The following is a 27,095-nucleotide window of genomic DNA, read 5'->3' as shown; positions in this document are numbered from 1 at the left end:
CGGTTTTCAACCTGTTTAGAAGTTGATTAAGGCTTTTGCTACAGTCATACCAACGAATCCGACTCCAAACCAACAGATGATATGTCATTGGAAATAACATAATATATTTGGTATAGGATGGAGTCGCATCGCGCATGTGTCTTGTGAAAGGCCACATAGTTGAAACATATACACGTAGGCCTACTTATAATAATCACTTTGTATTGAAAGTTGTACTCGTTTTTGCCTTTACATCATTTCTATTTGAGCTGGTTCTTCTTCTTCTTCGCGAAGAGGGGTGATCGCTGGTTGAACAGTCAGTTTCAGTCTCTGGTGGGGAGAATAGAAAATATATAGAGAGTAACATTCAGCTTCTATCCCCTTTTATATCTAATTTCCTTTTTCGAGATAAAAAAAATAATAACCTAACAAATTAAAACAGTTATATTTTATTACATAGACGTTGTTCGGGATCAAATTAAAAAGTACAATCAACAACCATCAGACAGTATATGAATATGAAGAAGGAAAGAAACTAAATGTAGATAAAAAAATAAAATAGCTCGGATGAATTGATGATAATGTTAATGGATTCTCGACTACCTTCGACTCGACATTAATGACCCCGCCTTTGCCAGATCAAGAATATTACCCATCCAAATTCGTACATTTTCATATGACCTCTGTGTCTACATACCTTTGACATTGTGACCCTAAAATCTAATAGGCCTCCATAAGCAAGTGAAAATTTGTTCCCTCAAAGTCATTTGGTTTGATGGTTGTTAAACGGTTGTTAAACGCAAAGACCTCTGTGACATTCACCTTTGAAAACTTAGGGATCAAAATAAAATCAGAACCCCACAAACAGCTCTTTGGTTATCGCGATCAAGAACCGACATTTGAAGTATATATGACCTCTGTGACCAATATTCGACCTCATGACCCCCCCCCCAAAAAAAAAAAAAATAATAATAATAAATAAATATTGATTAGATCATTGCCCCTCCGAATGCATACATCATGGGGCCTAGTTTGAAGTCGACACCTTAACCTATATAATGAAACAGGAGGAAATGCTTCATGACTAATTTAATGAAATAAAGGAGGCAGAAAAAAAATTTATCAAAAAACTCCTTGTGTAAGTCGCAAGGGGCTAAACGAATATGACACTCAACTAGAAATTCGTATTTTCTAATTCAGTGGAGTACACGATCGACGTGCTGACCTTAGAATTAAGAGGAGTTTAGAAGAAAACCGTGATCTTACCGTCCAAATGGATCCATCACCTTTGATCAACTGATAGATAATGGCATAGAGCATGGCACCGTGGATCCAAACCATAGTTGAGATATCAATGAAGACGCCTATAGCAATGGCCCAAGGGGGTTGGTAGAACCGGAGCTCCGCCAGATCAAATATTGCAGCAATCCAAAGAAGCTATTAATAGAGGTAAACATAGGTTAAAACGGAAAAGTCGCCATTAACTTCTTCATCAAACCAACTACTGGGATCAATATCAGAGTTAGGTGATTGATTATAATGGTCATTATAGTGTTCACAGCAATTGGCCTTGCAATCAAGATCCAATATGTTTTTGGTACTGAGTGAGCACCAAGACTTAGTGGTGCAAATAAGGTTGTTTAATACCGCTTCCAGTAACTCGTGAATTTTGGGGTCCGCACCAACGACCTCCCGCTTATGAGGCAGGCGCTCTACCACTGAGCCAATCTCACTATCGTCATCACCATCATAACTATCGTCATCATCATCATCATCATAACTATCGTCATCATCATCATCATCATAATCTCATCGTCACCAGAAAAAAAAAGAATTTGCGAAACAAATATTTCCGTTCTCTATATTTATTGTTCGTATTATCGTTAGACGATAACACTCAATTTGATAGATGACAATGTCAGGGCCTAGTCGGTGAATGTGTGTAACTATGGTAACCTTGCATACAAACATGAGTGAATTTAACCGAGGCCACTTTCATTGACGAGTGGATACCATGCGCGACAATGTGGTCTCGAAAAGAAGCCGAAACAAGTATTTTCCATATTCTGAAAATGCACCCCTTCACAAGTATTGGCGTGTGAAACCCTACCCTTGACAAGTATGAAAAACAAAACGGTACCCTTGGCAGTATTCCCTGAATTGACCACCTACACAAGTACAGCCATATTTCAATTGTTATGTCACGGACGCCGGTCGTCGGTAATACCTTTACCTATCTTGGATTTAGTATACGGCCCACACCTCGCGCAAATTTGACGCTAAACACGTAGTGTTGGGGAAAAAGAAGGCTTACTTCCTTATAAAACATTTTAGTCTTTTTATACCCTCGCAAATTTAACCGTAAACAAATAGATTTCCCAGAGAAATATATGACTTTTTCACTATTTTGCCGTTTTGACACCCTTACGTACGTAACATGCCCAATTTTGAAAAAGAACTCCTTTTTACGCGTATCTTTGGTCGCGCATGGTATCCACTGGTCAATGGAAGTGGGCCCCCGGGTCACTTACCAGGGTAAGGATTGGGCAGGTAACTAGCCACCCTACTAGGTACCATTCAATCTGCCGCCATTTCAGCATTTCAGCAATGTTTGACGAAATACGCCTAAATCCTAGAAACAATTAAGTGACGAAAACGATAAACAAAAATGTCATTTGGGCGATTCCATGCTAGAAAAATCAGCAATTTTCACATTTTTCAACCTGCTGTCCAAACAAACGAAGAACTTCAATTTCCTTTGTGGTAATATCAAAGTACTACTTGGTACACATGCAAAAAAAGACAACCAACAAAAAATATGTCCATAGGTGAATTAGAGCTTAAAATGTTGCGTGTCGTACGGGACATCTCTGCGTCCCGTACGACACACAACATTTTCACCTATGATTTAACCATAATCATTTTTTTTGTGTGTGTTGGTTATTAGTTTTTCACATGACTACCCACTATAGCTTCATCATTGACCAAAAAGAATATTGCTCAAGCACTCGGCTAGGAAACTAGAAATTGTTGTCAAAATGCCCCGTATGACAGGTATGGAATCGCCCATTTAACAGAATATATTTGGTAGAAGCACATTCAGTCAGGCGTATAGATTGAGGATGGGGCATCACCCCCACCCCCTTAAAAAAGTTTCCCGACAATAGAAAAAAGGGGAAAAAAGGGGACACGGTGAAATATGATTTTATTTGTCTAAATCTAAACATTTATTTTTTAAATGATTCTTTTTATTTGTTCGCTTCGCTCTGCAAGCACAGACTCAAATTGTACAGGTAACAAATGATACCAAAGGGTTAAGAGTAGACTATTGTGCAGACAACTGAGTAAGCCCCCCCCCAAAAAAAAAAAAATAGTAGCGTAAAGAAGCAGCCATATGATGAGTGAATCTTATATCGTTCATCAGACCCCCCCCCCCCACACACACCCTTATGCATTATGTGAAAAGTGTCTGCGCTTGAAGACTGATGAAATTTCAAGACAGTCTTAACACAATTTTAGGGAACAGTTTTTACCATAGAACCATCCAATTGCAATGCTCTCGTAAAGACAGATCCAAGTGAGGGTCAGTAGGCCAGACCCATGAAAGTCGAAGAATACAAAGACATGCCAACCTCCCTGTAGAAAGATACAAAGATATCAAAACATGGTCAAGGAGTGTGGATTTTCATGTGGTGCAAACATAATTCACACCCCTTAAAGATGAGAAATCACTGAATATAACCGGACCTAGATATTGTATTCAGCACCACCAGGGGGCCTTTCCTAAAGCTATTCGTATGTCAAGAGCGATTTTAAGAACGTCTGGTGAACCTGGAACCATCGCAAATTAAATAATACCTGTTACCATTTACTACAAGAAAAGAAAACCAATCGTTTTTAAAATCGCTCTATATATTTACACACAGCTTTATGAAACACCCACCAGGCCAACTTTATTACTTTTGCTCAAAATGATACAACATGACAATTTAGCCGCATGGGTTCCATAATTTATAAACTCAACTTTGGCTTCCCAGCCTGTACAAAGGGGTGGGGTTCATATCCGACACCCCTTAAAAAAAGTAGCTCTAAAGAAGGAGAAATTTAAAAATGTGATAGCTTTTTAAGATCACTATCACACTTTGAGAGATTTCATTTTCCCATTCTTTCCCATGCTCGGAATCTTTAGGACATAACTTTCTGTAAAAAAAAAATAAACAAATAGGAACCCTCTTATAAAGAGAAAAACCTCGTATGGGCTTGTGACATATAATAGATATTAATGTTGGAGTCAGATTTAAAATAAAATAAAACATGATAAAAAATTCAATAATCTATTTTCAATAACTCATTTTATATATTTTTCATTTTTTGCCGGCAAACTCTGGTGGCATTGGGCAGAATCACCAGGTTACCACGTATCCATGCCCTTAAATAGAAAATGAAAATTATTTTGTAGTAATTTGTGAGCCTTCCAATCAAGAATACCCCACCTCTTTTCATTCAGGAAATCTTACCTTCGTCACAAGAGCGAGGCCGATCAAGAAATTAATTACGCAGACCCCTAAAACAAGCAGTTCTCTGTAATACCGTATCCGCATCCAGACAGGGACAATATCAGTGAGAGAGGCAACGAATGCTTTGACTGTGACGAGCTGGAATAAGAAGCGCAGAAAGATTAGAATATACAAAGCTGTCATAGTATTCATTTTCATCCTTGCCTTTTCCAACACCCGGGGTGTTTCATAAACATGTTTGTCGGACGAGTTGTCAAATCTGACCCCTTTCCTTGATTTCGATTGGCCGAGAGGCACTGTTCCTATGGTAACTGTCAGATAAAACGTCCTACAAGTCTTTCATGAAACGCTTCCTCGGTGTACAAGTGGTTGTGATAAAGGACCGACCACGGCGACACTATACATTTTACATTTTTACCCCGGTGTTCTTTTATTTTTTCGTTAGTTCAACCCTTTTGGTTGTTTATACTTTATATACTCTTGGCGTTATGTTTAATCTCAACGGTGTAATTCTAACACGTCACGGTGTGGTCTTCCAGAAACACCAATTGGTGTCAGTTTTAACCCGAACTAGCCTGGGCTTTTTTGGCTGTTCTGTGGCCAGGTGGGGGGGGGGTTGATTCAACCCCCCCCCCCCCCCGAGATTTCGGCCGCAGATCGCGCGAGCGCCGCAAAAATTTGCATGCTGGTAGTGTGCGATCTAATCTACAAGGCTGTATGGTAAAATTTTCCAAAATAATGAGATTTTATTTTATATAAATTAATTATGCTTATTTATGCATAAATCATACTCTTTGCTCTAATTCACTAAATAAAGCTCCTATAATGCTAATTTTTGGTAAAAAACATTCTTTGTAGCATTCTTATTTAACAACCGCTATTGAAAAAATCTTCGGTTTGGAAATCAATTTCCTATGTATTTTATTGTTTTATAAATTTCTTATGTATTTCCTTGTTTTTCAACCTTTTGTTTTTCTTTGTTTTTCACCAGATTTATTGCACAACCTTTTTGAAGCATAATCATGCTAAAATCAATAGATTTCAGCTGTTTAAAGTACAAATAATCATATTTTTATGAATAAGATGAGAAAACTCAATTTGCTTTGACTTTGTACACAAAACCACCTTTTGGAACACATTTTGGTCTGACATGCACTTACAAAATGTTGCATAATTTCGGAACCGCGTACCCGAGGTCCCGAGCGTCGTTAATTTGGTCTCAAAAGATGCGCGAGACTTTAAAGTATAAACTCTGTGGCCTGTATTCTGAAGTCGGGTTTAACTTAAACTCAGGTTTAAAGTTATGGTTTAAGTATAGGAAGCCAAAAGTATCATTTTTTTTTTTATTAAGTTGTATGTTTCTTATGTTTACTGTGCTCTTTCCTGATTCATCGATGGTGAAGACAATAATCTTTTTATACTTCCTAGACAATTATGAATGATTTGAGAGCAAAATGAGCTAAAGTATGATATCTCTACGGTTAGTAGTTTATGTAACAATCGGCTTGCCATACTTAAACCACAACTTTAAATACGGGCCTGTGAGTGGCGCAGTAAAAAAAATCGCGCGTCGGAATGATCGTAGAAAATGTGGGGGGGGGGTTGATTCAACACCCCCCCGGTCAGTTTAGGGTTAACACTGTTCAAGATCCTGTTGGCTGCTAATATCATCTTCTCCTCTGTTATGATGTAATTTCCTATTTATATAAAACTATCTGCACAAATACTTTTGCGGGCCTTTGCATAATTTTCTCTGTAAAATTTATTCGGTTTTCTTGTTGGAAATGAAATAAATTGTGATAAATCCTGAAATATCTTGACTGTGTCTTACGTACCTGTATGTTTAGACCAATGTTCAGAAGAACAAGAAAGAATAAAAATGACCAGACTCGTGACGAAGCAATATGAGAAAAGGCATGAGGAAAGACCGAGAACATCAGGTTGACACCTTCAGTAAGAGAAAAACAAGGTGAGATTAAAATATGATATCAAATAAAGTACATCCATGACATAGTTTACAGATCGAAGTTTGATGAGAGAAAAATATGAATTATGTTTCATGCTTAATTGAATTAAACCAAATTAATTCAACGAGAGATATTAATTTTTCTACTCTGAAATACTTAATAATATAGGGCCAAATATAACATACAAAAAGGTAATGTCTTAAATTATGACGTCCATAATATCTTTTTTTGGGAATGGACATTAAAAGGAAGAGTAAATATAAAGTGCGTCCCAGAAAAAAACGAAACCGAGATTAAGCGACGATTTATCAGAATTTAATCACAAATACAATAGACAAATGACCTACCCAGGGGCCGCGGAACGGTTTCAAAGTGGGAAGGCTGAGCCAAAGTGGGGGGGGGGGGGGGGGGGGCTGACCATGCTAAAAATCACAATCATATGGTCATTTTTACGTTTTTGTACACGGTTTTGGGTTCCGCGGCCCCTGCTACCAATGTAAAGCTTAGAATCTCCTCTTTCATCTGATATTACTTAGATTATTCCTCATTCACACGTGAGTGAGCAAAAACAATTTGAAAAAAAGATACCAAAAACTTATTTGGCGGGTGGTATCTGAATTTCAAAAAGGAAATCACATGTCTAAAAAGTTCAATATCTGCTCTTTTATTTGATACCTTAAGCACAAAAATGGTAAAGAAGTAAAAAAGTTATGTTCCCTCGAAACAATGCTTGTATTTCCATAATTTCATTAAATAAACGTGTTTTTATCGGTTTCCCACAAAAACTATCGCATGGTTAACAAAAGACTAAATGCATGGCTGATCGTCAACAAAACGGAGTGTCGAGTGAGTTTGAACGCTTGCCTGTAAAACCTCTTCATTTTATGAAATTATTGAAATTCAAGCCTTATTTCAAATAACCAGAACTTTTTTATTTCCTGACCATTTTCTGTAATTAAGGTATCAAATTAAAGAGCAGATATTGAACTTTTTGAAAATGTGGTTTTCTTTTTGAAAGCCAGATACAGCCCGCCAGATGACTTTTTGGTATCCACTCTTCAAATTGTTTTGCTCACTCATGTGTGAATGAGAAATAATCTAAGTAATTTCAGATGAAAGTGGAGATTCTAAACTTTACAATGTAGGTCATTTATCTATTGTATTTTTGATTAAGTTATAATAAATCATGATAAACCTCGTTTTGTTTTTTTCTGGGACGCACTGTAGAGCGCATTTAGAAGGATATAATACTTCACGCAGATAAGGTCCATTTATTTTCGTCTGCGTGCATGTGAGCTTTTAAGCAGCATCTTTGAAAATGTTGAAAATCAGTTAATATTTAAAACCCACACTCTGCTACCCTCCTTCATTATAAGGGTGACGCCATCATAATTTGATGAGGGGATATGGTAAATGGTCGGGTGACTTCAAAATCATCATGGGGCTATACCGCTCACGGATGTTAATATTACACATGACAAAACAGAAATATGGAAAAAAATGTGTTCATATTGGTATCTCGTTCCTTTTAAATTGTAATTTCAATATTAAAACACTGAAAATTATAAACGAAAGGAAAATACCAACTTTTTACAAAGAAATATTGGAGGCCTGGGAAATTTTTAGAACTGTTACCACATTGAAAGATGCGTGTATGTCTAACCCTAACTGTAATGATATTCGAAATCAAATACTTTGGCATAATAAACATATAATATTTGATAACCAATCTTTATTTTATAAAGACTGGTATAGAAGTGGTATAAGTTTACTTAACAGATATTATTGGTAGAAATGGTTACATACCAATGGAAAACATTCAGAGAAAGATCGATATAAAAAGAAGTAAAAATACTGTTATTTTCGACTCTACAAAATTAAAAAAGGCAATACCAGCAATTTGAATAAAAAGTTTGAGCGATAATAGTGGCATCACTATCCGACCTCATGGTTTTATTGCTCCCCAGGTAATGATTGGAAAAAGTTTGAAATGCATCAGTGATCTGAGTAGTAATACTATATATAACCTGTTTCCCTCAAAAAATACTTTCACCAATAAATGCTGTTTACATTGGGAGAACAAACTTGATATTAATGTAAATTGGGCAAATGTATTCAAAAATAATCTTATTCAAGTTAGAGAAAATAAATTACGAGAGTTCAATCTTAAGTTATTATATAATCTCTTACCAGTAAGAAGTAACCTGTTCAAATGGAATTTTGCAACAGATGATTTGTGTCCAACATGCAAGGTTAAAGAAGATATTATACATGCTTTTATTGACTGTGAAGTAAATAAATCCTTTTTCAAATATATCAAAATTATTTTGCGAGAAGTTTACAATGTAAAAGTGGAAGCAAACATCAAGCAGTTACTTAAAGTTGAAAGTGATAGTAAAACAAATACCTTTGTAACTATTGCATTTTGGTCAATATATAAAGTTATTTTGGATAGAAACAAATCAGGAATCGAAAAAAGAAATTTTGTTTTGAAACATGTATTTATAAAAGAAATTAAAAAACGGATAGAAATGTACAACATTGCTAGTAAAAAGACCAAAAAAAGAGATGAACTGCCCAAGAGCTTGTTACGATTCATGTAAGAAAACCTATGTAACGTAGATATGACTTTGTAATTATTGTAATAATACTTATATTTTTCATGATTTATGATTGTGTAACCTTTGATTTGAATGTGACTTATTGTGTAAACCCTGATTTTGATATTAATAAATCCTCTAATAGAGGCCAAAAAAAAAAAATATTACACATCCCAGTAGACTATTTTTTTTCTTTAAAGGTCAAGTCCACCTCAGAAAAATGTTGATTTGAATCAATAGAGAAAAATTAGACAAGCACAATGCTGAAAATTTCATCAAAATCGGAAGTAAAATAAGTTATTTCAAAGTTCCGCTTATTTTCAACAAAATAGTTATATGAACGAGCCAGTTACATCCAAATGAGAGAGTCGATGATGTCACTCACTCACTATTTCTTTTGTTTTTTATTGTTTGAATTATACAATATTTCAATTTTTATGAATTTGACGATTAGGACCTCCTTACCTGAAGCACAAAATGTTAAAATAATGGAATTCCACGTGTTCAGGGAGGAATGAAACTTCATTTGACATGATACTGACGAGAAAATAAAAATATTTCATATAATAAAATACAAAAGAAATAGTGAGTGATGTCATCAATTCTCTCATTTGGATGTAACTGGCTCGTTCATATAACTATTTTGTTGAAAATAAGCGAAACTTCAAAATGCCATAACTTTCTTATTTTACATCCGATTTTGATGAAATTTTCAGTGTTATTCTTGTTTAATTTTTCTCTTTTTATTCAAATCAAGTTTTTGTTGGGGTGGACTTGTCCTTTAACATATCATGCAAGAAACGAGATTGCAAAATAGTTCGGGTGTGTACAGTCAGGTGGGAACATCAATATGACGTTCTGGGGGGGCGTTTCATGAAAGAACTTGTCGGACGTTTTATCAGACAAGTCCCATTTTACCCGACAGTTACCATAGGAACAGCGCCTCTCAGCCAATCAAATTCATGGAAAGATGTCAGATCTGACCACTTGTCAGGTGAAAATATTGATGAAACGCTCCCCAGTACTGTTGTATACGTATGTATATCAGGTGCAGACGTTCTGGTGTGAACGTTCATTTGTGTATGTTCAGGTGTCAGTGGCGGATCCAGAGGGGGGCGCCCCGGGCGCGCGCCCCCCCCCCCCCCCCCCCCTATTTTCGCCGGATTTTTTTTTTTTTTTTTTTTTTTGATGGTTATATTTACTGGATTGGTACAATGTAGTCAATTTCAAGGGCTAGATCTAGTCAAAACTATATTTTAACTTACGCTCATGGCCTTTGTGTTCGCACAAATGCACCTCTGTCATACTGTATTGCAATATGTAAATTCCGGAATTCCAGGGCGCGCAAGTCGATTGGTTGGAAAGTTGCACCACTTGTAATCGGGAGTTGCAGTGCAGTGACCAGTGTGAAGATGTTGGATTGGATATCATTTTTTCCCGAAATTTTGTGTTTTTTGTAACATGCGTTTGTCCGTCTTTATGGCAAATACATGTAAATTGTAAGTAACAGATCGCGAGAAAAAGTGTCAACGATGCGAATGATAATGTCTATCCCCGAGATTATTCTTCACTCAAAGATGAAGCCCTATATCGGGCGCCACGTGCGCAGCATTATCATTCTGCCATGGTCATGTACGTTTTCACCCCGGGGGGGGGGGCACTTACATTGACGAGTGGATACCATGCGCGACCAAAAAACACGTAAAAAGGATGTCCTTTTCACGATAGGGCGTGAAAAGGGTGTCAAAAATACAAAAATAATGAAAAAAGGGTATCTATTTCGCTAGGAAAATTACATGTTTAGGGGTCGCACTAAACCAAATAAGGTAAAGCCGACGACCGAAGGACCCATAACAATAAAACATTCCTGTTCTTGTTTAGGGGTTCATTTCAGGGAATATTTGCCAAGAGTATCGTTTTGTTTCCAAAATTCCAATACTTGTTAAGGATAGGGTTTCACACATCAATATTAATAAGGGGTGCATTTTCAGAATATGGAAGATACGTGTTTAGGGTGCTTTTCGAGGCCCCATGGTCGCGCATGGTATCCACTCGTGAATGGAAGTGGCCTCCCCGGGGTTTTCACTGAAATGTATAGGTCCAGTGGCGTAACTACGGGGGGCATGGGGGGCACGTGCCCCCCCCCCCCCCCCCAATCGGCTGACCAAAAAAAAAAAACCGGGGAAAAGGAGAAAAAGAGGAAGAAAGGGAGAGAAACGTAATGGAAAAGAAGACATTATTGTTCATTATAATGTTATATTATATCATAATTATGTTATATTACATAAGAAACATTTCTTTTCACAACTTTATGAAACATAATTTGCATAGGGCCTATGTCTTCATTGTTCCTGGTGCTCGCATTGTCTGTTTACCGAGATATATAATCCTGTTATACTATAAAACCTCCCGTTTTCAAGTAAATATACAACAAACTGCCAAATGTATTTCCTCGCACTTCGAGTTATTATTGTTTTATGTACAATAGTGTGCTTCTTTTTCATGACTACTTAAAAGTGATGGCCCCATTTAAGGTCTTAATATAAATCATTTCCTGTCCGTGCTTACGTTCGCAGTAGTGGCTTTGTGTAATATGTCTGCTCTCCATGAATTCGTAGAATCAGTCCTTAAAATGTCCCTTTTTCTGATCTGAATATCAAAAATTTTCAGCTCGCGCTTCGCACTCGCATCATTTGGTTAGTGAACTACGTATGGTCTTCGTGAATTCCTACAAAATAATAAGCCTTAAAATGCCCCCCTTCAGGTCTGAATTCCCTAAATTTTCAGTTTGCGCTTCGCGCTCGCAAGATTTGATTAGTGAGATGTGTATGTTAATCATGATTACAAGTGCTTTAATTATGCACATAAAGCATGTTTAGATGTAATTCTAACAAAATAAGCAAGCGCTTATGGGCAATCGCATTAGATGACTATGGTGAGATGTGTATACTCTTAATGGATTCCTAAAATATAGTCCTTAAAATCTTCCTGTTTGGAGAGTCAATATTTAAAAAAATTTCAGCTCGCGCTTCGCGCTCGCATTATTTAGCGAGACAGGTACGTATTATGGTTACAAAAGACTGATTATAATGTCCCTATTTAGGTCTGAATATCCGTTTAATGGCACTGTCCTTAAAATGTCTCTGTTAGGTCAGTATACCTGGCAACTGGGCGCGCTTCGCGCGCTCACGAAGTGACTCAAAATTTTTGCTGGTGCCCCCCCAATGCCGTGACCCACGGTACGCCACTGTATAGGTCAGACATATTTGTATTTAATGTAAACTAACTTTTACACTTTCTGGTAGATTCAGAGGCATATTATCCAGGGCGCCCCAACTAAGTTTCGCCGAAGCAATCATTCCAACGAATTATTATCAAGGAGCAAAATTGTATATTCTCAATCACCAGTCGACCCCACTCCGCGTTTGCTGTGTATAGGCAGCTATATGTCAGCGTAAGGAGCGAAGATTTTATGTGACGGGGGGGGGGGGTGGGGGTTGGGGGAGAATAAAAATACTTTCGTGCTGGGGAAAAACGTCCCGAGGACACATTGTGTATTGTTAAAAAGTAGAAATTGTGACATTAACCCCCCCCCTTACCCCATTTTTAATGTTTGATAATCTATAGGTTTGCTGATTACAATATATCGATTACAAGTCTCAGTTTCGTATCATTTAAATTTGACGTTTCAATCACACGATGCAAGCAAGTGAAGAGCCTTTGCCAAATGTATGTTTTGAATGACCGCTTATACGGTGTGTGACTGGAAACCAGCTCCTAAATGAGTCAGTATGTGTCTTTTATTCATGAAGTTACAGTGATTTAAGTGTGCATTTTTCTTCTAAAGGTGCTCTCAAAATACGACTTTTGGACATGATTTTTTGAAAAAGTCCTTGCCGTGGGAGGGGGGTATCCCCCCTCCCACACCCTCCCCCCGCTCGGTCGCTTCGCTCCCTCGCCGCTGGCGCCCCCCCTATTTCAAAATCCTGGATCCGCCCCTGCGGTGTGAATGCTAAGGTGTGGAGGCTACATTGAGGTGTACACGTTCAGCTGTGTATGTCCAGGTGTAAATGTTCTGGGGGTGTTTCATCAAAGTTGTCAGCGCTGACTAAATGGTCAGTGCTGACTATTTCAGTGAAATCCTTAGTTTTGATTGGCTAAGAAGCACTGGCCTCTGACTGTTGCTATGGTAACTGTCGAAGAAAGACAACTTTCATGAAACGGGCCACATAGTGTGAATCTTTAAGAATGAACGTTCAGATGTGTACATTAAAGTGTGTTTGTTCAGGTGTAAAGGTTCAGGGACCTGTTGCATAAAACTTTTGCCATAAAAAAAAAACTCTGGCATTTTTTTGCCATAGTCTTTAATGTGTAAATTTCAATGGCATCATTCATTTTGCCTGAGTTTTTTTTGTTTATTTGCCAGAGTGTTTTTTTATGGAAAAAGTTTCATGCAATAGGTGTTTACGTTCAGGTGTTTATACGTTTAGGTGTAAATGTTCAGCTGTGTATGTCCAGGTGTTTACGTACAGGTGTAAACGTTCAACTGTGTACGTCCAGGTGATTACGTTCAGGTGTAAACGTTCAGCTGTGTATGTCCAGGTGTTTACGTTCAGGTATGACTTACCTAATTCTACAGCACTATTTACTTGGATTCCCTCGGTGTACGCTACGAAGCCAATGAAGGAGAAAACCACGACACCACAGTACATACTCGTAATCACCTTCAAATAAGATACGATCATACAGTCCCTGAAATAAATCATGAAAACAAGGTAAAAATTATACCTATCTATGGATTAAAATTGTAAACAGAAATCCTGTTTCCCTCATATTCTAATTAAACTTCCCCCACGCACTGTGACTGCATCAATATTGCCAATAGTATCTTAACTATTATAAATATATTTTCACTGTATTTGTATGATAGAAGTCATTTAAAGTAAAAGAAAGTGTTCCCTACGACTTTTTCGTCTCCATCCTCTTACCATGCTTACCAGAGAAAAGACCTATTTTAATGACTTCAAAAAGGCTAACACAGTTTTTGTATTTCTGTTTTCAACTCGATTCAAATACAAAAAGAGAGAGAGAAAAAAAGATTGCCGTCAGGCGAAACAGTATTCTTATTGTAAACATACACTCATAACCCACATTTTCGCGATAAATCCGCCGCGCAATTTTTTTCAACGCGTCGCTCGCTAACTTTTTACCTTCAAGTCTCGCGCAACGTTAAAAGTCGACCGCACACCTAACGATTGGTCATGCGACCCTATTTTTTAATAAAACCTAGTAGAATTTGATGCTAATATTGAGGCATGGAATATCTTCCTGTGTAATGTTCTAAACCATCGTACGAATACTTCCGTTCAAATCTGTTACTATGCTATCATCCTTCTTAGAGTAAAAGCAAATTCAATATCTAGTCGTAATGACGTCACAGCAGTCGTACGATTGGCTACGATTTGAAACTTATTTTGCATTTACTCCAAAATAAAGGATTGCAATCTTTCAAAATGGTTATATTAGTATTTTGTCAATTAATTTTAACCTCAGATAAAATGATATGTTCCATTCACATTTTCAGAAAATAAGCGAAATGTGATTTGTTCCAAAATCGGATCGCGATAAGTCGTAAGGTTTGCGGTGGCCTAAAGACCAAAATTGTGACCCTCGGGTACGCAGTTCCGAAATTACGCAACCTTTCGTAGGTGCATATGCAGACCTGAAATTGCTAAAAAAAAAAATAAAAATAAAAGTGGATTCGTGTACAAATCCGATGCAAATAGTGTTTTAGCCAAAATTCATAAATGAGTCATCACTTTTCCTTTTACTGATTGATATAAAATAATTTCAGCTTTATTATGGTCAATATACAATTTTTTATTAAAAAAAACAATAAAAAGTCGAAAACCAAGAAATAAATAAGAAATTTAGAAAATATATAAAATACACATAAGAAAATAAACATCACGTTGAAATCTTTACAAATACATTTGATCAGATTCCAATAAAGAGTCCGTGGACCAAAAATTAGCATTCTAGGGGCATTATTTAGTTAATTAAAGCAAGGTCTTGATTTTACGCATAGTATGATTAATTAACAATGAGATTTTTCGCTGAATTTGATCTTATAGTTTTGAATATTATGCCATGGGTCATGCGCGTGCCAATTTTTGTTGCGATCGCGCGATCGACGACCGAGATCATAAAGGGAGCTGAATCTCATTTTGTTTACTTCTATCATAGGGTCCATATGCACGGTATTCGGAAGTAACTTTCAGCGTAGGTCCAATTTAATATTGATACTGCATGTATACTCAACAGCAACTGAGATAACTGTCTGTCCAGTTAATTCATTAACTAGAACTTGAAGTTGAAGACATGACCAAAAAAATGAAAAGTAGTGGACGATGCGATGACCAACACAGAACTTGAACATGACAAGAAATGCACGCATAGTACATAATCATGAACATACAATGGGCATAGTAGAGCGTCTTGAGCTTGGCAAGAGTCAAACCGAAAGTAGCCCGACACAACAGTGAGGTCATAGAATCATGATTGTAATCACGATATCGTTTATTCGAACATTTTCGTACGTGATTCTGCAGAAACGTCTTTCCGAACGCCCCTTTTTAGTGTGTCATGTTTGTGATTCTAATCATGATTATATTCAATTTCGACTAAACACAATCGTGATTCTGCAGAATCGTGATTTGAATCATGATTCAGATCATGATTCTAGGGTAAAAAAGTGGCGGATAAACGCACCCTAAGACATTGAGACTAGGGTGTTAAAACCGACATCACTTGATGTCCCCAGGGTAAAACATCCTGAGGTGTGGAAAGACACATTACAGTCATTTCATAACACCAAAGATTAAAACCAAAGGTGATGTAATAACACCCATGTTGTTCAACTAAAACTGTAGACTTAACACCGGAGTAAAATAACTGGTGTATATCATCCATATACTCCGGTATTGCTAATTCAATTTCGCCCCCATAATTCAAACAAAATTAATAAGAAAATATCCAAAACTCCAGAGAAGCTTCTTATTGTCTCTCGTTGATACCTCATAATCTAGTTCTTTGTCAAGTCTTGCAAATATCAATGAGAAGCAATGTGAAACTACCACAGGGATATATTTATTCTTTAATTATTATGACTGTAAATGTATTATTGAACTAGAAGTCGATCGCAACAAACCTATAAAAATTGTAGTGGAACTTGTTAAAACTCCCAAGTGCTGTGAAGGCACCAAGTCCAATCGAAAAGGAATAAAAAGCCTCTTTTCCAGCAGCTATCCATACCTTGATAAACATGATATAAAACACTAATATGTTGATGATGATTATAGATTAGTAATATAAAGGAATGATAAAGTTTACCATTAACTTCTATATATTGCTAGATTTCATCTTCTTTATTCAAAATTAATGAAAAAAATAATGCACAACCAAATGAATGTGAGTTATAGGACTATGTTATCTAGCTTTTTTCTATTCATTAAAATAATTTGGTTCATATTTGTTTTCAAGTCTCGCGCAACTTTTTAGACCACAATTTTCGACGCCTGGGTAAAGTGTTCGAAATTACACAACATCATGTAAGTGCATGTAAGAAAAAATTGTTTTAATGATTTCATGCACAAAGCAAATGTTGTGAATTTTGTTTAGCCATATTTCATAAATGTAGCCTCTTTTTACTGATCAACGTCAATTAATTTCATATTGTTAGTGAAATCCAAAGTAAAATGAAAAAGCAATGAAATAAATAAGTAAACATTTCGATACAGATTTTTTCATAACAGTGCATTTGATCACGATCCTGGCCCCAAGGAGTAATACCTAGTCGTACTGTCATAACTTGCGCCACGAGTTTAATGGTGGACTTAATCGTGGAGTAGGCCCAGTCATAGTGATCATCGTATCAGATCGTACTCAGATTTATAATTATCAGATCAGTCGTGACAATCGTATAGATCGTAGAAAAAGTTTGAACGGCTCGAAAAATTTCGCGATCAGTTACGAAAGGTCAATCGTGGCCGGGTGGTCTAAGGTGCCTGGCTATACATGGAAGTCAGGGGTTCGATCCCCGGCCGCGGAACCAATGCCCGTGAGCACGGCATTTAATCTACAATGCCCTTTTATCATGCATCTAAATTAATGGAAATACTATATGCATTATTAGGTGTGCACTTGTTTAAATAAATCGTCGCGTTCATAAAAGATCGACAGTCTGTGAACGTATCTTACCAGGTCAAGGGCTTATAGATTCACAGACAATATCTAATTTCAATCATCATTGTTTGAAAGTAAACAAAATAAAAAAAATAGTTTGTTCAATATAGCGATGTAACCATGTTTTTTTTCTACCATGATGCAACATTTTGCCGCGATCTTTGGTCGATATTAAAGGGACATAATGCCCTCTCACTTCGGACTGAAAAGAATATTTTTAAAAATAGGAATTGACTATTTGGGTTAGAATTCTGATACCTATGCTATGAGAATTCCTGTCATTCAGAACATTATACATGGATAGATAGAGAAAGGAAGATGCATAAGATGGAAAAAATTACATCAATAACTCCGAGTCTGTGCACGTTTGGAAAGATAAAAAACAGCAATCCATCAAAAGCTCCGGGTAATGTTACCCCACGGATCAGCAACGCAAAGAGGACGACGTATATGAAGGGAACGTTGAAATAGAACACCTGCAAAATTATCAGAAAAACAGCGAATTATGATATTGTTTATCATCAAACATGCAAATATTAAACAATTCGACTTTTACATTTGAGGGATGTATTGTGCCCTCTCTCGATAATCAAAATTCTATCCATATTTCTTCAGCTCAATTCAGTGAGTGTGAAATGATTTAATAAAAGAGAAATTTAGGGCAAAAAACAATAAAAGCAATACAAATTCAAACGAATGTACACACTCATTTTCAGCTAGGGTCTTACAAAATGACAAACGGGAAAGCAAAAATTGATAAATGTTACCTTGGCCATCCACTTGACGCCCTTCCACAGGCCAAAGTATACGAGTGTCCAAGCGAGGAAAAGACATAAGGCCAGATGCCAAACAACTCCTCCAACGTCGAACATTCCTCTTGACACTTCAGGTTGACCGCGCACTTTGTGCCTAGAATAGGAAATTAATTATCTATTTGAGCAAAATTTCATCGTCAATTGTCTTAAAAATCATGCAATAATAAGCACAAAATGTATGGAGGGCAGAAAAGCTAAAATTACTAATGAAATACAAATTTACAATATAATGACATATTCAAATGATATTAAAATCCTCATTGCGAACCATGAAGTTGCCGACCATATTAGCAGTGAAAAAGACTAGCGATTTGTAACTCGGATCCACCCTTAGCACTAACCCGTCTCTGTGCATTAACCCTGAAGGACGTTTCGCGCGATATTTCCAAAACGCAAAAAGATAGCGCCGAAAATGCTTTCGACTTTTTTCTTTTAAATCTCGCAAATTTTTAGACAAAATTCGTGACATACGGATATAGACTTTTTACGAGACAATATGTCATGCCGAATATAGTTTTTATACTTTGTGTACAAAGTATGTTATTATTTTTCATTCTAATTGGTCTGCTTACTTGATTTCGAGTTTAATTTAGTTGTTAAATGGTCTGTAATAATTACCATTGATAAAATAATGAAAAACAAAAGATGAAAACACATAGAAATACATATGAAATTCTAAAATCAAATAAATTGTGGTCTATAATTATCAGCAACGTCCATACGTCATGTAATTTGTTCGTATATGCGTCGCCTCTGATCATTATTGTCATTGCTAAATCATCTTACTTCCAAAATTCTTGCGACGGTACTGTTTTGTAAGGCCTAACACCGCATCGGTCGTAGTCATCAAAGGAAGGTACTGATCTCACATCCCACACATATTCGGATGTTGGTTGGTTGGTTGGAAGCTGTGGTATATCACTCTTCTTGACGGCGAGGTATGTTCCATTGATGCAAACCCATTCGGACTAAAATGTATTCAACATATACCATTTTTATTTTTCTAACATCTTTTTCATCATCATATCATTTAATATCATTACCATTTTGTTTTGAATGCTTGTATTACTCTCTTCACCACCATCAGCATCATAATCATCAACATTATCATCATCATCATCATAAAAAAATAACAGAATTTTTGTTACTTTACATATTATTACTTTCATCACCAATAGCCATCTTCATCATCATCTGAAAACAATATCTGAATCTTGGGGATCGATTGTGTAAGAAAAGTTGTCACTTTTTGACAATTACCATAAGCAAATCCAAGGGAGGCGTCGAAGTGGCCACGGCTCCTTTTGGGGGTGGCACTTCTCCCCATGCCCCAAAAGGGAAAATAATACGAAAGAGAAGGAAAGGAACTTGCGCTCACGCTCGCCTCGATTGTTTAATTAGTTATCCATCCTCTTGATGAATACAGAAAACACTTAGAATGTCCTGTTTAAAGTCTGTTATGTACTTCAATATTTTTATTACGCGCTAGCTTAACTGTCCAGATTTCAGGTCGGAATATTATATTTGCTTCGCCTGTTATTTTTTTTTTATTCTGTTCGAGATTAAGATAAGTGCTCCAGTTTACAGGTGAGATAGAAAAGAAAGCTCGCACTTTGCGATGGCATTAGTTGCTTAGTTAGGAATACATCCTGGTCATGGTTGCAAAAAGAGCTGGAAAGGCCAATCAACAGGACGGAATATCATATTTTTCAGCTCGCGCTTCGCGCTAGAATCATCTTCACGAATCACTGCAAACTATGGAAGCTTAAAAGTGCCACCGAGATGTTGAGATAATTATCTCGGGAAGTCGACATCTTGATAGCAAAAGATAAGATGACGAGATCCTGGATCTCATCATGTCGACATCTTTTAGAAGAGATGATGAGATGACAAGATCCTGGATCTCATCATGTCAACATCTTTTAGAAGAGATGTTGAGATGACGAGATCCTGGATCTCATCATGTCGACATCTTTTAGAAGAGATGGTGAGATGACAAGATCCTGGATCTCATCATGTCAACATCTTTTAGAAGAGATGATGAGATGACAAGATCCCGGATCTCATCATGTCAACATCTTTTAGAAGAGATGTTGAGATGACAAGATCCCGGATCTCATCATGTTGACATCTTGTAGAAGAGATGATGAGATGACAAGATCCTGGATCTCATCATGTTGACATCTTTTGGAAGAGATGATGAGATGACAAGATCCTGGATCTCATCATGTTGACATCTTGTAGAAGAGATGATGAGATGATGAGATGATCTTGTCATCTCAACATCTCTTCTAAAGATGTTGACATGATGAGATCCAGGATCTTGTCATCTCATCATCTCTTCTACAAGATGTCAACATGATGAGATCCAGGATCTTGTCATCTCATCATCTCTTCTACAAGAAGTCAACATGATAAGATCCGGGATCTTGTCATCTCATCATCTCTTCCAAAAGATGTCAACATGATGAGATCCAGGATCTTGTCATCTCATCATCTCTTCTAAAAGATGTCAACATGATGAGATCCGGGATCTTGTCATCTCAACATCTCTTCTAAAAGATGTTGACATGATGAGATCCGGGATCTTGTCATCTCATCATCTCTTCTAAAAGATGTTGACATGATGAGATCCAGGATCTTGTCATCTCATCATCTCTTCTAAAAGATGTCGACATGATGAGATCCAGGATCTCGTCATCTTATCTTTTGCTATCAAGATGTCGACTTCCCGAGATAATTATCTCAACATCTCGGTGGCATTTTTAAGCTTCCATAGCAAACATCCCCTGCTAGTAGGTATCGCATTGAACGTTTAGCAGCATGTTTTTCGACATTTTCCTATCCACGATTTAAATCAAATTTCAAGGAAAATGCCAGTGAACAACTTTTATGAATTAAATCTATTTCTAATTCTACATGAGGGTGTAAATATGTCGGGGCGGGGGGGGGGGGTAATCCATGTAAACGTACGTCATAATCAAGGCAGGTGGGCGTGTTCCATTCATGACCGCAGCTCTTCCATGGAAGCTCATCGCCAATGCAAGAGCTGTAGAGATAGTATAAGCTGTAGGCCAAGATGACGTTATAGTAGATGTTACGCCAAAATAACGCCACAGTGGAAGCTACACCAACACCTAGAAAAGATAAAAGTAAAATAAAAAAAATCCTACATGAATACACATACATTACAGAAGGCCCCTATCCCTCCCACTTTTTCAAATTCAAGTTCGAATTCAATTCGGTTTCATTAAAATAATATTACGCTCATCATAAACGGTTCATAATCAAATGCATGAAATAATGACAGATAAAATGAATACACTGTACATAAAATGCAGTACCCATTATTAGACCATTCACGCAAAGAAAAAACAAATTGCAAAATGTTGAATTTGCTGATGAAATGAATCCGAAAGCAGGATCAGCTAATATAGATATATAATAGTAATTATGTATTCATCCACTCGACGTATGATGAACAGCGGTTATACAATGCGTATCAAAAAAAGTTTACACTTTGCAAAAGCCTTGTGAATTAAAAAATATACAACATATGGGTAATTTTTTCACATTATATTCTTGGATTTGGGTCTCATCTATCTAATGAAAATAAATGTTTTGACAGAATGTTACACTTGAGTGAGTACTGTCCATTTTTGTAAAGCTCGCATAAATCTGTTTGCGCAGAAATGCTCCTTTTCATGCTGTGTCAAGAGGAAAGGGTGAAATCAAACTTACCCTGCGAAACATTTCTCATACATTTTCTTTGCACTTTTAGTCAATTGAAATAAAACGGATACATTCAAGCATTTTGTAACAATATTGCCACTGGCAATATTGTATGATTTGATTGCCACCCAAATTGAAATTTTAAGTTAGTCAGCACAACTTTACCCTTTTTTGTGCCAACTGGATATGAGGACATAACTGAATCCGAACAAAAGTATACAGTGCGTCCCAGAAAAAAAACGAAACCGAGATTTAGCGATCATTTATCATAACTTGATCATAAATAGAATAGACAAATGACCTACCAATTTAAAGCATTTATCTGATATTACTTAGATTATTTCTTATTCACGCATGAGTGAGCAAAAACAATTTGAAGAAAGGATACCAAAAACTCATTTGGCGGGGGTTATCTGGGTTTCAAAAAAGAAAACCACATTTCTGAAAAGTTCAATATCTGCTCTTTAATTTGGTACCTAAATTACAGAAAATGGTCAAGAAATAACAAAGTTCTGGTCATTTGAAATAAGGCTTAAATTTCAATAATTTCATAAAATGAAGAGGTTCTCCAGGCTGGCTTTCAAACTCACTCGAGTTTTGTTGACGATCAGCCATGCATTAAATCTTTTGTTCACAATGCGAAAGCTTCTGTGGGAAACCGGTGAAAACACGTTTATCTCATGAAATTGTGATTACCTCTGAACAGTGGGCAAATCTTCCAGGCCCTGATGGATCCAGATGATGTATATTGACCAACAACCATCTCCAAGAACATAAGAGGGATCGTAATTAACGTCACAGCCAGTAGGTATGGGATGAAGAAAATAACTAGAGGAAGAAAGGTGATAATGATGAAAAAAAATGTCGATTCACCTTCAAATTCGAGGTAAATATTCACTACATAGCAAGAATTACCTCCATTTAGTCGGCCTCGCTCTCCTTTGCCTCTTCTGTTAATGCAGTGTAATTCTCATCACATAACTCGATCGCTAAATCACTGCAACTAATCAACTTGATGGGTATATATCAAAACGTTAAATATGCTGATTAGACAGCATATCATTGAATATAGATATAACGAATGGGACATTGATGTGTAAATGTTAAAGGGCAATTAGTTCAGCCTGAAGAACATTTTGTAATAATAAAAAATATTGTCGAAGGTTTGCGTAGAATCCGTTAAAGATAACGAAAGTTATTCAAATTTAAAGTTTAGGATATTTGTGAAGTCAGCTGCTGCGCAAAGTGTTATGTATGAATTTCACTTTTTAATAGTTTCCGATGACTTATATTTGTTTTCTTTTCATGATCACATGTGAAATGATTTGTCTATTGATATACAAAAGGTACAGTAAAAAACATTCTCAATTTTCTGAGAAAATGACATTTCATTAATTTTTCGCTATATGTATAAATGTTGCTCGCATGTGACGTCACAAATCAGATAATTCAAATTCTAATAACTTTATTATTCTTCGATGGATTTTCCTCAAACCTTTGCCAATAATTTTAATAATTTTTCTGTCAGGGTGAACTTCCCCTTTGTTTGAATTCAACGAGACCTGTGGGGTCTGGTAAAAGAGATAACATCTGGAGATAACATTTATTTTGTGTGTTTTATTATTAGACCTGTATGAAAACGAGAAAATAATGAAATTATAAGATTAAATTAATATAATTTAATCTTATTATAAATTCAATACAAGGTTTAAATATCGTTGTATTCTGGAACAATAATAATCAATTTATAATCGGGGAAGATCTTTTGAACAGTACTCTAAGCACTTTTGCAAGAGGTATATGTATTGGCCAATTTTATATATTTTGCATTAAATTTTGAAAAACGTATTTGCGAGAGGTATTATGTACAATATACGGTGCTTAGATTAATGTTCAAAAGAACAGAATATATATATATATATATATATATATATATATAAATGTGTAAAGTTATACATGTACAACAGCTTTTGGCAACTCTTTTTATTTAAATATTGTAAGAAATGGATGAAGAGAACAATGGTAGGCGTAGCTTAAATCAAGTGATTTATAGTGATAAAAAATGTTGAAATGAGATACATTATTGTATATCTGGGTCCTACAATGTGCTGGGAACTTGTCAAATCAATGACGCAGGAAATTCCGTTTCCTTGAGCGGAAGTAAAACATGAAAATGTCTGAAAATAAGCGTATTAAAGGGATGGTCCGGGCTAAAAAAAAATTATATTTAAATAGATAGAGTAAAATTCACAGAGCAAAATGCTGAATAATTCATCAAATTCGGATAACAAATAACGGAGTTATTGAATTTTAATGTTTATCGATATTTTGTGAACATCGTCATGAATATTCATTAGGTGGGCTGATGATGTCATAGTCCCACTTTCCTTTTTTCATATATTATTACATGAAATCATGTTTTTTTTATCTTTTCATACATGTGTAAATGACGTGTCTCCATCATGAAATAAGTTGTGGCAATAAATAACTAATGCACTTAAACAGTTGTTAATCCACTAATTGTTTTAGTTCTTGGTAGAAAATTTTTGAGTAAAACTAATTTCATATAATAAAATACAAAAGAACAAAGTGGGGATATGACATTATCAGCTCACCTAATGAATATGCATGAAAACATGCTTAGAACGGTTTCACCGGAATACTGCAAATCTTTAAAGTTCAATAAATTTGTTATCCGATTTTTATCATATTTTCAGCATTTTGCTCTGTGAATTTTACTGTATTTATTGAGATATAAATATTTCCAGCCTGGACCATCCCTGTAAAATCTTGGCAATCCGTGCACCGTGTGCGCGCGTGTGTGTGAGCAGGAGTTGGTGTGGGTGTGTGTGTAATATATTTATTTCTGATGTATATCTAGATACTTATGTAACTTATTATATGCTTCTCATCGAATTGTACATGTGCATATACACCAGATTGCGCAGACACGGGCGTCGATCCATTTTTCAGATGGGGGGGCAAAATTATGAATCAACGTTCTAAAGGCACTCGATCACATAAAAGGAACAACTCACCCACAAACACACCCACACACACTTAGGCCTAGATCTATATTGTATGTATATATATATATATATTATATGACTCACGAGAAAGAGACACATATCTCAACAAAATATTAATGCGAGCGCGAAGCGCGAGTTAAATTTTTTTAGTATACTGACATGAAAACAGAAAAAAGGTACCTGTTTAGGACTGTTTGTAGTAACTCATGAGGATAGATACATGTATCTCACTATCATAATGCGAGTGCCGGCAGCGAGCTGAAATTATTTGTATTCTGACCTGAAAGCTTGTCATTCTAAGCATTCTTGGTACCAATGGTTAAGATGGGTATCTAAAAGAAAAATAGATGCGAACGAGAAGCGCGAGCTGAAAATGTTTATATTCCATCTGGGAAAAGACGGTTTAATGGACGTTTTTAATACAGAACAAGATATATCCAACAAAAGATTATTGCAAATCGAAGCGGGAGTTCTTTTGAGGTTTAGAACTGAGAACGGGACATTCTATTCACCTATATCTAATCATGAAAAGTATGGGTTTTTGCTGAAATGATGCGAGCGCGAGCTGAAAGTTTGTATATTCCTCTGAAAAGCGGACATTTTGAGCACGATTTTAAATAAAGAACGAGTTGGTATCTCAATCCCGCTTGCTGATTTCCGTGTACCATTACAATCTCATTTTAATTTTTGCACCTGCGGAATTATTGGGGGTGGGGCAAAACAATATGTTTGCCCCCAAATATTTTAATTGGTGGGCCGATCGCCCCCCCCCCCCGGATCGACGCCTCTGTTCACAGAGCGTTTATTATGAAAGGGGCAAAAGTTAAAGGACAAGTCCACACCAACAAAAAAAAACCGATTTGAATAGAAAGAGAAAATTCGAACAAGCTGAAAATTTCCTCAAATTCCGGATCGACGCCTCTGTGCACAGAGCGTTTATTATGAAAGGGGCAAAAGTTAAAGGACAAGTCCACACCAACAAAAAAAAAATTGAATAGAGAGAGAAAATTCGAACAAGCTGAAAATTTCCTCAAATTTCGGATGTAAAATAAGAAAGTTATATTTAAAGTTTTGTTTGATATAAAAAAACAGTTATAGCACATCCTGTTCGGTGTGCAGATGAGGGGACCGGTGACATCACCACTCACTATTTCTTTTGTATTTAATTATATGAAATATTTTTATTTTCTCGTCATTGTCATGTGCATGTGAAACGAAGTATCATTCCTCCCTGAGCACGTGGAATTCCAATGTTTTGTGGTTCAAGCAAGGAGGTCATAATTATCAAATCCGTAAAAATTGAAATATTTTATAATTCGAAAAAAAAGAAATAGCTAGTGAGTGACATCATCTCGGCATCATCTACTCATTTGCATACCACTGGGTTGTTTTGAGAAAAATTACTTTAAAATGTCATAACTTTCTTATTTTACATCCAATTTTTATGAAAGTTTCAGCTTTATGTTTATTAGATTTTTTCTCTATTGATTCAAATCGACAATTTTCTTCGGTGGATTTGACCTTCAAGGGGTGCATTTTCAGAACATGGAAAATACTTGTTTATGGTGCTTATCGAAACCCCATGCATGGTATCCACTTAGCGTCAACGGAAACGCGCACCCGGAACTATTCCATAATTTGGGACCGCAAAATTCGAAGCTACAACCACCCCCCCCCCCCCTTGAAACAACTCTAGGAATGTATAAAATTATTCCACCCTTTTTAATACACACCCTAAAACTAGTAATACAAATAGGAGTAGGACTATCGTAGCGTCATGAAACAAACACGGGAAGTTTGGGAATTCCGCTGGATCATCTTTTCCCCGGGTCTTTTCTACCCACTGAGATAGAATTTATCATGCATACACGTTAGTACTGGGCTAGTCTACTAATATATACCACTATAACCAGATATAGGACCTGTATAATAACGAAATATATACTTACATCCACCGTTCCTATAGCAGAGGTAAGGCAAGCGAAACATATTTTCGAAACAGGCTACAAATCCGATATTCGTCGCTAAGAAATCTAGTTTCCAGCTCCATTTTTCTCGATCCGTTGACATCGTGTGGTGTGTATGTAATTGTAGCCAGGTCAGCTAGTATGTTTAAGAATATTTTGGTTTAAATATAATAGATGATATGAGCGACGTGTGATCCTACGCGTAGAGAGTGATATACACGACCCTGAATCGTAACCGAACATGC

The 27,095-nt window shown here is 36.3% G+C and overlaps 1 protein-coding gene across 1 annotated transcript; it reads right to left on the bottom strand.

Moving 5' to 3' along the window:
• Positions 1-43: 43 nt before the first annotated feature.
• On the bottom strand, positions 44-27,095 carry LOC121429628 (sodium- and chloride-dependent betaine transporter-like). Its single transcript, XM_041626765.1, has 14 exons — positions 26,833-27,095; positions 22,551-22,682; positions 21,096-21,259; positions 18,909-19,090; positions 18,075-18,216; positions 17,649-17,783; positions 16,274-16,377; positions 13,691-13,815; positions 6,332-6,444; positions 4,497-4,634; positions 3,513-3,615; positions 2,511-2,611; positions 1,246-1,416; positions 44-309 (listed from the first exon to the last, which is right to left on the bottom strand). The coding sequence occupies exons 1-14, from the start codon at positions 26,951-26,953 to the stop codon at positions 229-231; spliced, it is 1,812 nt and encodes a 603-aa protein (XP_041482699.1). The 5' UTR covers positions 26,954-27,095; the 3' UTR covers positions 44-228.

The sequence above is a fragment of the Lytechinus variegatus genome, chromosome 16 (genome assembly GCF_018143015.1).
Source record: "Lytechinus variegatus isolate NC3 chromosome 16, Lvar_3.0, whole genome shotgun sequence".
Lineage (NCBI taxonomy): Eukaryota > Metazoa > Echinodermata > Echinoidea > Temnopleuroida > Toxopneustidae > Lytechinus > Lytechinus variegatus.
Note: the sequence above shows the minus strand (reverse complement) of the source record. Positions and strands in the feature narration are given on the sequence as shown.